General features: G+C 44.0%; 1 protein-coding gene across 1 annotated transcript in view; it reads left to right on the forward strand.

Moving 5' to 3' along the window:
* LOC124803240 (gamma-aminobutyric acid type B receptor subunit 2) overlaps nt 1-13284 on the forward strand; it is a 431083-nt gene that overhangs the window by 364177 nt on the left and 53622 nt on the right. Inside the window, exon 18 of the mRNA XM_047264421.1 lies at nt 3794-3964. Coding sequence (XP_047120377.1) covers nt 3794-3964 — 171 coding nt within the window. The remainder of the gene's footprint in view (nt 1-3793; nt 3965-13284) is intronic.

The raw sequence follows: 13284 nt of genomic DNA on the forward strand, positions 1-13284 counted from the left end.
TAACTTTATTCTTTGTTGGTTTACAACGTTCTTCTTGAGGCATTTATACGATAACTCTCAAACTAGGTAAGGCTAATGGCGCCTTGCTAGGTCGTAGCCATGGACTTTGCAGAAGGCTATTCTAACTGTCTCTCGGCAAATGAGAGGAAGGCTTCGTCCGCATTGTCGCTAGCAATGTCGTCCGTACAACTGGGCGAGTGCTCGTCCGTATCTCGAGACCTGCCTTGTGGTGGCGCTCGGTCTGCGATCACACAGTGGCGACACGCGGGTCCGACATGTACTAAATGGACCGCGGCCGATTTAAGCTACCACCTAGCAAGTGTGGTGTCTGGCGGTGACACCACATTAAACATTAAGTATCCCGTTCCGCCCCGAGTTCCCCTATATATCATCAGCTTTTTGCTATATTAGTAGGTCTTTTGCCTCTCCATTTTCTGTGAGCCATTGCTTCCTTCTTAAGGCTGCTGTATGTTGTACCGTCCATCACGTCATCCATATCTGAAATCTAATAATTATTAAGGAAAAAATTCTGTACTTTCTGCCGTTTCCGTGTTAATCAACATCAATTGTCAAATTAATAATTTCTACAGTCAACGACGAATTTAATGTCCTTTAAAAAGCATCGAATTTTTTTCTTAACAATTATTTCTGCAACTCCCATACAAGCTTTTCAGACTTTTTCTGACCATCCAATACCCACAGCTAAACCTAGTGAGTAGCACTAACCTTGCATGGAATATACTGTGAATTTCCTGGGACTTGTCTGTCGTATATCAAAATGTAAATAATAGTCACGTCCTGTCCAGCTGTTTTCAGCAGCCTGGCGTCCAAATTCTACGCAATTCCTGAACTTCAAAATGAGCCTATAGGTGAATACGAAATAGCCCACCAGAAACAAAGCTTCTTCCCCTTGTGACAAAACAATAATATATTTTAATTTTTTACTCGAGATGTACATCCCCCTTCATTTGGAATCATTATCTTTTTTTCTTTTTATTCATTAAGCGAGATGGGTGACTCTGCTAATTACTTGTAGTCATAGAACGCGCGGTTACTCACCGCGGGTGGCACCACAACTACAATGTCCGTTTCAACATCTCCCTCCTCTCGATGGTTTGTGGGTGGGAGAGATTGGCAATTTATTCAGCAACGGTTGTTTCGCGAAAGGTATCTCTCGAAGACGACACCTTTGGTGTTGGCCGGAAACTGATTCCACCAAACTGGCGGCGTGGACGCTGACGCTGTATAGACGAGCCTATCCTTGGCTCGACGTGGTGCAGTTTGGACAAAATTTGTCATTCCTGCGGTTCCTGTAAAAGAGAGAAAGGTATATTACCACTCTTGTTCATTGGTCCTAGCTGGCGTAACCTCAAAAAGAGAAAGACACACTCTGGTGGGGTATTAGCAAAACTTAATCCCTCAGCAGGTCAGGCCAATGCGTGGTTGGCCTGTGAGAAAACTGGCGGCGTGGCTGGCTGGATATACATATACATGCCACACACACACACACACACACACACACACACACACACACACACACACACACACACACACCACGCGATCTCGTTATCTTTCTCCATGACGTCTGGATGTTAAATCACTACAGCTCGCTGCCACAATGAAACAAAACTAATGTTCATGACGGAAGAGAAAATACGACATCAGCTGCAGCCGGACATTGAAATAAATCCATTGGCGACAAGTGAAAATTTGTGGTCGACTGGGACTCTAACCTGGATTTCCCAATTTTCGTGAGCGGCTGACTTAATCCCTTTGACTATGTGATCACGCTTCCCGTCCAACCCAAAATCCCATACCTCGCACATTTCATACAGTACTTGCCATTAAAATTGCTACACTACGAAGATGACGTGCTACAGACGCAAAATTTAACCGGCAGGAAGAAGATTCTGTGATATGCAAATGATTAGCTTTTCAGAGCATTCACACAAGGTTGGCGCCGGTGGCGACACCTACAACGTGCTGACATGAGGAAAGTTTCCAACCCATTTCTCATACACAAACAGCACTTTATCGGCGTTGCCTGGTGAAACGTTGTTGTGCTGCCTCGTGTAAGGAGGAAAAATGGGAACCATCACGTTTACGACTTTGATAAAGGTCAGATTGTAGCCTAATCGCGATTGCGGTTTATCGTATAGCGACATTGCTGCTCGCGTTGGTCGAGATCCAATGACTGTTAGCAGAATATAGAACCGGTGGGTTCAGGAGGGTAATACGGAACGCCGTGCTGGATCCCAACGGCCTCGTATCAGTAGCAGTCGAGATGACAGGCATCTTATCCGCATGGATGTAACGGATCGTGCAGCCACGTCTCGATCCCTGAGTCAACAGGTGGGGACGTTTACAAGACAACAACCATCTGCACGAACAGTTCGACGAAGTTTTCCGCAGCATGGACTATCAGATCGGAGACCATGGCTGCGGTTACCCTTGACGCTGCATCACCGACAGGGTCGCCCGCGATGGTGTACTCAACGACGAAGCTGGGTGCACGAATGGCAAAACGTCATTTTTTCGGATGAATCCAGGTTCTGTTTACTGCATCACGATGGTCGCATCCGTGTTTGGCGGCATCGCGATGAACGCACATTGGAAGCGTGTATTCGTCATCGCCATACTGACGTTTAACCCGGCTTGATTCTATGGGGTGCCATTGGTTAGACATCTCGGTCACTTATTGTTCGCATTGACGGCACTTTGAACAGTGGACATTACATTTCAGATGTGTTACGACCCATGCGTCTACCCTTCATTCAGTGCCTTTGAAACCCTACATTTCAGCAGGATAATGCACGACCGCATGTTGCAGGTCCTATACGGGCCTTTCTGGATACAGAAAACGTTCTACTGCTGCCCTGGCCAGCACATTCTCCAGAGCTCTCACCAATAGAAAACGTCTAGTCAATGGTGGCCGAGCAACTGGCTGGTCACAATACGCCAGTCACTACTCTTGATGTACTGTGGTACTGTGTTGAAGCTGCATGGGCAGCTGTACCTGTACACGCCATCCGAGCTCTGTTTGACTCAATGCTCAGGCTTATCAGGGCCGTTATTACGGCCAGAGGTGGTTGTTCTGGGTACTAATTTCTCAGGATCTTTGCACCCAAATTGCATGAAAATGTAATCACATGTCAGTTCTAGTATAATATATTTGTCCTGTGAATACCCGTTTATCATCTGCATTTCTTCTTGGTGTAGCAATTTTAATGGCCAGTAGTGTATATATACTCCCCCCTCCCCCCCCCCCCCTCCCCGCGCACACACACCACGATCTCATCATCTTGCTGCTTGATGTCTGGATGTTAAATCACTACAGCTTGCTGTCACAATGAAACTAAACTAATGTTCATGACGGAAGAGAAAATACGACATCAGCTGCAGACGGACACTGAAATAAATACATTGGCGACAAGTGAAAATTTGTGCTCGACTGGGACTCTAACCTGGATTTCCCACTTTTCGCGAGCGGCTGCCTTAATCACTTCGGCTATCTGATCACGCTTCCCGTCCAACCCAAAATCCCATACCTCGCACATTACATACGTAGTGCCCCTGTCCATCACTCCCATGGCTCACAGCGTTACCTGATTGCCGCAAGAGGTCGAATGAAGAATGTATAAGCGCTGAAGGTATCATTATTTGCCGCCAAGGCGGATATATTTATACTTGTGGTGTAGCTGAAAGAACACACACCGCACATATAAAAATTCTAATGTTCATCGGAGACTTGTAGGGCTTGTGCCTGACAGTGGTGCGCGCCTTTTCTGTGCAGGCGTCGGCGACGTCGTTCAGCGGCGGCGGCGGCGGCGCTGGGATCGCGTCTGCGCTGCGGCTCCACATGGGCTACTTGTCCGGCCTGGTGGCGGGGGCCGGACCCGGGGGCCACCATGGCGGCTCCGGCGCGTCCACACTCAGCCACAGCCAGTGCGCGCTCGGAACAGCGGTCAGCCTCCACTCTGCTTATAAATGACCTAGTAGATAGCGTCGGAAGTTCTATGCGGCTTTTCGCGGATGGTGCTGTAGTATACAGAGAAGCTGCAGCATTAGAAAATTGCAGCGAAATGCAGGAAGATCTGCAGCGGATAGGCACTTGGTGCAGGGAGTGCCAACTGACCCTTAACATAGACAAATGTAACGTATTGCGAATACATAGAAAGGAGGATCCTTTATTGTATGATTATATGATAGCGGAACAAACACTGGTAGCAGTTACTTCTGTAAAATATCTGGGAGTATGCGTACGGAACGATTTGAAGTAGAATGATCATATGAAATTAATTGTTGGTAAGGCGAGTGCCAGGTTGAGATTCATTGGGAGAGTCCTTAGAAAATGTAGTCCATCAACAAAGGAGGTGGCTTACAAAACACTCCTTCGACCTATACTTGAGTACTGCTCATCAGTGTGGGATCCTTACCAGGTCGGGTTGACGGAGGAGATAGAGAAGATCCAAAGAAGAGCGGCGCGTTCCGTCACAGGGTTATTTGGTAAGCGTGATAGCGTTACGGAGATGTTTAGCAAACTCAAGTGGCAGACTCTGCAAGAAAGGCGCTCTGCATCGCGGTGTAGCTGTAGCTTGCTGTCCAGGTTTCGAGAGGGTGCGTTTCTGGATGAGGTATCGAATATATTGCTTACCCCTACTTATACTTACCGGCAGGGGTGGCCGAGCGTGTCTAGGCGCTACAGTCTGGAACCGCGCGACCGCTACGGTCGCAGGTTCGAATCCTGCCTCGGGCATGGATATGTGTGATGTCCTTAGGTTAGTTAGGCTTAAGTAGTTCTAAGTTCTAGGGGACTGATGACCTCAGCATTTAAGTCCCATAGTGCTCAGAGCAATTTGAACCATTTTTGAACCTACTAATACCTCCCGAGGAAATCACGAATGTAAAATTAGTGAGATTCGAGCGCGCACGGAGGCTTTCGGGCTGTCGTTCTTCCCGCGAACCATACGCGACTGCAACAGGAAAGGGAGGTAATGACAGTGGCACGTAAAGTGCCCTCGGCCACATACCGTTGGGTGGCTTGCGGAATATGCGCGCACGGAGGCTTTCGGGCAGTAGTTCTTCCCGCGAACCATACGCGACTGCGACAGGAAAGGGCGGTAATGACACTGGCACGTAAAGTGCCCTCCGCCACACACCGTTGGGTGGCTTGCGGAATATAAATGTAAATGTAGATGCTTCTGCTGCAGCTTCTGTTGTCCTTGATCCATTGCTGCACTCGTGAAGACTCAGAAATCATAAGGAACTATGATGTTTCACAAGAGGAAAAGAACGGAACCTTTCCATCTGAAAGAAATCTTCCACAGTACAGCTCTCCCGCTATACAGTATTAAAGGGCTTGTCACTAGCACCTATGTACACCACTACCAAAGCTCCATGGAAGGGGGGGGGGGAGGGGGAAGATCTTGTGTTTGCAAGCGGCCAAGCAAAAATATGGGTGGATAGATTCTTGCACACACCCATTACAAGCTGATTACGTTGACCGCGTAGGAGAGTATATTTGCTTAGCAAGAACCACAGGATATTAACTGCAGAATGAGTAGTCAGCATCAGATATTCAGTGATGAGGACGACGATGTGGAGCACAAATGGAAAAAATTTAAAAGCGTCGTTCAGCATGCCTTGGACAACAACCTTCCGAGCAAGGTCTTAATGCAAGGGAACGACACGTCACGGTTAAACAGCAGTGTTACAAAACTGCCACGTAAACAAAGAGAGCTTCATGACAGATTCAAGAGAAGTCAAAACCTAGCTTAAAACAAAAGCAGAACGATGCGAAAATGAACATAAGTAGAGGAGTGAGAGAAGCGTTAAATGACTTTGGAAATATAATTTTGTACACAAAATCTTAAGAGGTTTCAGTCTTACGTAAAATCAATAAGTGGTTCCAAATCGTCTCTATTCATTCACTTATTGACCATGCTGGTACCGAAACACGATATAACAGAGGCCAAAATACTAAATTCGGTCATAAGAAATTGTTTCATCGTGGAAGCCAGTAACACGGTCCCTCCTTCTAATCGTAGCACGAATGTCGAAATGACAGATATTGTGATAACCGATCGCGGAACAGAAAAGCTACTACAATCGCTTATCAGTGGAAATACATCAGGACCAGATGAAATGAGATTCTACAAAGATTATGGGAAGAATAATTGCTCGCTTTCTAACAGCAGTTTACCGTAGGCCGCTGGAGCAAAGAAGGATACCTAGAGACTGGAAAAATCCGCAAGTCATTTCCGTTTTCAAGAAGGATTGTAGGACATGCATATAATTATAGGCTTGTATTGTTACATCTATCTGTTGTACAATTATGTAACATGCATTCTGCTCAAGAATTATGACGTTATTGGCTAACGATAATTTTCTCTATAAAAATCTGTTTCGGGAACTGAGAACGTCCTAAACTCAGGTCGCTCAGTTTCTCCATGAGATCCATAGAGCCGTAGGCAACGGCGCACAGTTGGTGCCGTGTTTCTTGACTTCATAAAAGCATTTGGCACCGTAAAAAATACAAACTTACCGAGTATCGGAACTACTAGATTCAAGACTTCCTTGCCGACAGAACCCATCACGTCATTGTTAACGGAAAAAAATCGACAGATGTAAAAGTAATTTCCGGAGTACCCCAAGAAATCGTGATAGGACAGTTAGTGTTTACAATGTATCGGTATGCAAGCGATAGATTTTTAAAATATATGTTTGCTGTCACCAGCAGACCAAAATTCAACCGAGGATTCCGATGTGACTATGCAGAACAAACGGCTGAAATTGTTGCTATATATTCGTAAGATCCTGGTCTCGAACAGGTCTCCAAACAAGATACAGAGGTTCAAAGCTACTCTAACTCTACACTTAAAATCCAGTATGAGGCGAAATCTAAATCATAAATAACCGCAGAAAATTTCGTAAATTTCAACACAATATTCTGCAAGCATTTTTCTAGAAGGGCCATCTCTTCGTTATCAAAAATCTTTATCCGTTATCGCGAAAAAAAAAAAAACATTTCAATCCCCCGGTTTCAAACTTATAAGGAAGTAAAAGCGCTCTATTTGTAGATTTGTTGTTCTGTGATGTCAGATATCATCTGGTGGAATGAATTTAAAAAGTGGGCATAAATTGGGAGAGATAAAAGCAGCTTGACAACACTTCAGGTGGTCGTCGACTTTAGTAGCAAGGCGACTCGATCTGCAGCTTCGCTCCTCTAGAGTATCGCACCACGCATCGAATCGGTCTCGCTCGTTGCGACGTCATTGATATTAACAGTCGTGATTGTGGAAAATGTTCAGAATATGCCTAAAGGTAACAAACTGAAAATTTAAATTTAGAGAAAATTACCTAAATGAATTTCCGTTTCTACGAGAAGGAATAACTGTATATGAGTAAGAAAGAACGAAGTGCAGTAAGTCTCAATCATAGATAAATATAATTATGTGCAAGAAAAGTAAGTGCAGACCCTGCAGCTTTGTGTCTTGTGTCCATGCGTGACCGGTAGTCTGTATCTTACAGTTTACTAGTATCGTTTCAAGTTTATTTACTTACATCTGTTTCTTCCCTCTCTCTCATATTATGGATCATGTTAATACCAAAAAGCACAAAGAAGTAGAGATGCACAAAGCACATCACCGAGCGAGGTGGCGCAGTGGCTAACGCACTGTACTCGCATTCGGGAGGACGACGGTTCAATCCTGCGTCCGGCCATCCTGATTTAGGTTTTCCGTGATTTCCCTAACTCGCTCCAGGCAAATGCCGGGATGGTTCCTTTCAAAGGGCACGGCTGACTTCCTTCCCCATCCTTCCCTAATCCGATGAGACCGATGACCTTGCTGTCTGGTCTCCTTCCCCGAACAACCCAATAACCCACCCCCCCCTCCCCAACACAAAGCACATCACGAAGAATCGCCTGAGTTCTTCCCGCAACCCTGCAGCAAAAGTGATATGAAGATAGCAGCAGTTGAGACAGCATATGAATTTCACACCGTAAAACATCATCAGAGTCTTAGCTCGACGGATTGTATCAATAGACCGGAAGGAAAGGCTTTCGATGACTCCAAAATTGTGGTAAGTGATTACATTAGCAAATTAGTCATTACATTAACAAATGGATGAGGCTGAACTAAGTTGGTTAACTCCTAGCAAAGGACTTGATTGGGACAATGTAGGAAATGGTGTAACCTATTTCAGAAACAGAAATTTTCTTGAAGTTGACAGTGAATTCTTTGATGAAGTACATGGCCTAAAAATGTTTCTAACTGAACAGCTCAAATCGCAATCAAGATCAACATTTTTAGAGAAAACTGAAACTGGCAGGTGGTGTAATTTCATGAACAATCGTTTTGAAAATGAATATTCGTAACTTTTGGAATGTGTGCAATATTTTTTGCAATCCCTGCTGACCAGGCAGTTGTGGAAAGGACATTTTCCTTATTAAATATACAATGGACTGATGAAAGAAGCAGACTTTCTGTACAATGTGCAAAGAATTTGTTCATTGTCTGTTTTAAGGACCTTATTTGTTCTCATCGCTATGATAACATAAAATAGATACTCACGAGGATTCTTGGAAGCAAGAAATACGTTTTTGTAAAAAAGTAAGCTATTGGGTCTCACATTAACACTGTTTCTAACCCCCCCCCCCCCCTCCCCGATTTTCCCGTTTAGATATATGGCAACCCTCGATTGACATCCCTACTTTGACGCTGATAAAAAGCATTGTTGTTTTTATTGCATAGTTTTTTCCAGTATGGTATTGTTTCAGTTGTGAAGCTATTTCAGATGTGAGCGGACAGAGTTACGGTGTTGAGGAGCTTCCAAAAGCATGTGTGTCGGTGCATCGACGCCCACAGACGGGAAAAACGATGTCGGAGATAGTGATTGCGCACAGAGATGGGTTTTGCAAGGCCACATTTCGTAAAGTAAGCTTGATTCATTGGAAGGACCGTGCTATTGTGTCTCGCAGTATCAAAGGGAGATCATGTCGTGGATCCAGCAGTAGATGTTTGTTGCCGTCACTCAATCAGCTGAGCAATCTCCAATGAAACCCATTCTCAAAAATTCAGCTAAACTTTAATTACCGCTCTCCATAATGCATGACCAAAGTAAAAAAGACCTGAAAATTAAATGTTTAGGCCAATGTCTGTAAATAAATTGCTTGGCAACGACGTGGAGAATCTAGCTGCAGCCTGCCGTGCTTCGATGCCGGAATTTCGATGTGACGCGTCTCGCCGTATTACTTTATGACGATCTTGTCATACATAGTAGTTCACACAAGGAATGCGGATTACTGGTCTAATTAAACTCCCATTATGTGCAAGAGTTGGAAACGAAGCAGCCTTAATTTATGTGCGTCAGGCTGTCGTCACGATATCTGTTTGTACTGTATCTTTAAGAGTACGTGGATGGAAATTATTTGTACATGCTCTAAACCTGGTTAATATCTTAACTCTAAGACAAGGGAATTATAGATCATGTGTGGCTACAGCTGTGTCGCAGCTCCCTCGTGCTTTGCTAGTCAGGCACGAGAATTCCTCGATGAACAGTTTCGAGGTTGCCGGTTTCGACATGTTTCAACGACATCTCCAGCCACGTTGCTGACCACTACGAAGCCTTACAATGCTAGACAACGCCTTATGTGAATTAATCAATCCCCATGTGGCTCAGCGTCGGTACAAGACTAATAAAAATTGTGCAAAACTGTTTGAGATGCCTTTCGAAGATCAATATCTGGAATGCTCCGCAAGATGTCAAGAAGGACAGGAAGATGCGTAGAACACCGTGTAAAGTACGGTGGTTCACATACCGATCTGCTGGCTACAAAGTTTATCTCTGTAAGTATTGTAGTATCTGTACATGCCATAAAGTTAAGGGCAGCGCCGTGTTTTTTGTGTGTATGTGAAGCCTAATCTCAGGAACTACTATAGTGATCTTGATAAGGTATTCACTAATAGGTAGACTGACAGTCAGGTTTGTGTATGTAATTTGTAAGTATAGTGACGATGAGTGTGCAGTATACGTATTGTTCTCTGTACCACATATAATTGGCGTTTGGAGTGACATTTAGTTTCAGTCTTGGGAGCTACGTGCTGTTCAACTCCAGAGGAGCCGGTATGTAGCGAGATATGCAGCGAACAGCCACTGTAACCCAATACAGCAGTGAAGCTCGCAAGGATTCACACGTATCTGTGTCTATATACAGAGCGGCCAGAAACAGCCGGAAAAGTTTGCAAGTGTGTTGCAGGGTAGGCTGTGCTGACAAATATTTGTTAAGAAAAAAATTCGGTACGTTCTATCGTTTCCGAGTTAATTAGCATTCGAGGTAGGCAATTAGGCCGTTGCGCACAGAAATTCAAGCGGCCTACCAGAGACGGTGTCACCAAACGTATCCTTCGTTTGATTTTCTAAAAACCGAGCACGAGAGCGATACAAAAATTGGACATAGGACAATAGTAAAGAGCAAAATCCAAAGGCTGAGCAGTTGCTGTGGGGTGGGTAATAGAAGTTTTGATTGTTCGTCCTATTGTTCACTGCAAAAGTTCCACCTACCTCAGTACGGCAGCAGATCATCAGCCCGTTTCTCTACATACGTATGTAACGCGCTTACGGCGTAAAAGCAGCGTTGAAGAAAACGCCGTCAATACTTACGCTGCGAAGTCCGCTTGAACTCTGGCAACAAGCTATCCTGTAAACTCTTATAATACTTTCCGGGTGGAAAATGGTTGCTTCGTCTCTCAGTAATGTGTCAAAATTCTGAAACGAGTCTTTTATTACATATCAGTTAAAAAAAAAAAAAGCTGCCATCAGCCCACATGTAATTAGCGAGCAACATCACTGTCCTGAGTTCACAGTTCATGCAACCCAGAACACACACAAGGCAGCCAGAGATATACTTAAGTCCAACACCAAGAATTAGGCGATTTCACAGTCAATACTCCGCTACTATATCTAAGTTTCACATTCCGTCATTTTCAATGGATTTCTGTTAAAGAAATTGCTCGCCAAATATTCCATATATGGACACGAAACGTGCCACGTGGAATTTTACAAAGGCCGAAAGTTCACACGCATTTATCTTTCCAACAAAACAATTCTAGAACTTCCAAACATCGCAAAACTGTCCGTAAATGCCACCGCTTTTACGGCAACACAAACTGGACGAAAAAAAAACAATAGCTTCTTCATTTTACACATTACGCAGACGGACACATTCAACATGACCTGCACGTTCAACAGCTAACCAGCGACTCCTCAGTGCTACTCCTTCCGCAGCCTGTAACTACTACCTGGTACTGCGCGGGAACTGCTAAAGTCTGGTTGGTTGGTCAAACTGACCAAACAATCAGAACAATCGTTCGACATCATTCTCAGGCCAAAACTGTCCTACACCAATCACTATTCCCAGTTTCATTCGCGTCATTTCAGTATGCAAATACTAATATAAGATTTAATAAAACCAATGAAAAGAAAACTAATCTTGCAATAAATTTAGAAATCGATTTTACTTTATACCGATATTCTGGCTGCCTCCTTACAAAAGCAAGAACACTTAGCCATACGTCATCAGCAAAGTGGGCACAAGTATCTTTCCCACGCTATGATTACGTAAAGTATTATATAAAATTAATCTTGAAATTTAACATATGTCCCACATACACACTGTCACTCACTCTCATTTATTCCCACAACAAATAAAATTTTCTCTGTGTTTTATTTTACGTAAATGAAAAATAAGTAACTTTTTTAATATGAAAATCCAAATAAATTGAGCTGACATTTTGTGAACTCCAGTAATGATATCAAATGATACTAAAAGACAAACTGTTATTATTCCTAGCTGAGTTTTTTAGTCTAAGTGTCGGTTTGGGGTGTTTTAGGTAATTTCCTGTAACTCTGAAACTATGACAGATAAGAGGCTGAAATTATCGCGTATTGACTCGCGACATTACACGGTCTCGTGCACTGTCATCTACGCTATGGGAACATCTGGCACTAATTGTATCGGCGGTCCCCTTCAGTTTGCGAGCAATGTCCTGATTAGTTCAGTTCATTGCTAGTTAACTTGGGACGGTGCATCATATCGAATTCTTTTCTTAACAATTATTTCTCAGAGCAACCTACATTGCAATACACTTACAGGCTCTTCACACTGTTTCTGATCGCTAGGTACTGGATGGCTATAATTAAAGCTCAAATACCCACAGAGGTCCAATGCGAGCAGTAATTATCATATGGTAGTGAAACTTAAAAGATAAGCTATTGTGTTAATGCGGAAGCGATTTACTCTGGAAAAAAAAATCGTCACAGTTTTGGCAACCAGGAGCAAATCTGGCGCAGCGAATGCAAGAAAGACGTATGTAAATGTTTCCGTATGTAATGGATTAGGAATGAGACGTGGGCAGGAAACATCCAAACAAGTGAGAAAGGCATAATGTTTATGTTATTATTAACCGCCTCTTACACAGTTTGTTCAATATGAGTGTCGAATGCGTCGACGACGTACTGCATCCGCAAATCGAAGTAATGAACAGCTGCTTGTAGGTGTTGTGGTGGAATCTGAGCAACGTTTCTTGTACAACGACCTTCAGATCAGGTAGACATGAAACTTGTGCCTTGTAAACACGTTCTTTTAGATATCCCCAGAGCCAAAAGTCACATGATTTCATATCAGGTGAACTTGCAGGCCATGCATCTGCAAAACCTTTCGAGATAACATGTTCGTGGAAGGTTTCATTAAGCAGATCTTGTACTGGGTGAGCGACGTGAGGTGTTGCTCCATCTTGCATGAAAAAAGTGGTTTCCCACAACTGCGCTCTTCCAAAGCAGGGATGAGATGCTGTATTAGCAGGTCTCGATAACGCGCAGAAGTCAGGCTACACCTGAGAGGTCCTCTGGGCGAGTGCAATTGCTCTTCGTGCACAAAACGTGGTTTAACAGTGCTCCAGAATCGGCAATTCTGTGTAGCCTGTAGCGTAAATGGTGCCTCGTCTGTCCACAGAGCACAGCCACTTGTCATCAACTTTGATCCGTGCCAGAAACCGAAGAGCAAATTCAGAACATTGCTGTGGATCATGAGGTTTCAGTTGCTGCACCGTCTGTGTCTCATACCGTTACCAGTGTTTTCGATAGCCATACTGTTTACTCACGTTATACAGAGTCCAGCCCTAGTGGCCAAAATTGGAACTAATTTATTCCAGCGTAAATCCGTTCCACATTAACGCACTAGCATATCTACCAAGTTTCGCTGCCATCCACACTGGACGACCGTCA

The sequence above is a fragment of the Schistocerca piceifrons genome, chromosome 6 (genome assembly GCF_021461385.2).
Source record: "Schistocerca piceifrons isolate TAMUIC-IGC-003096 chromosome 6, iqSchPice1.1, whole genome shotgun sequence".
In the NCBI taxonomy this organism is placed as follows: domain Eukaryota; kingdom Metazoa; phylum Arthropoda; class Insecta; order Orthoptera; family Acrididae; genus Schistocerca; species Schistocerca piceifrons.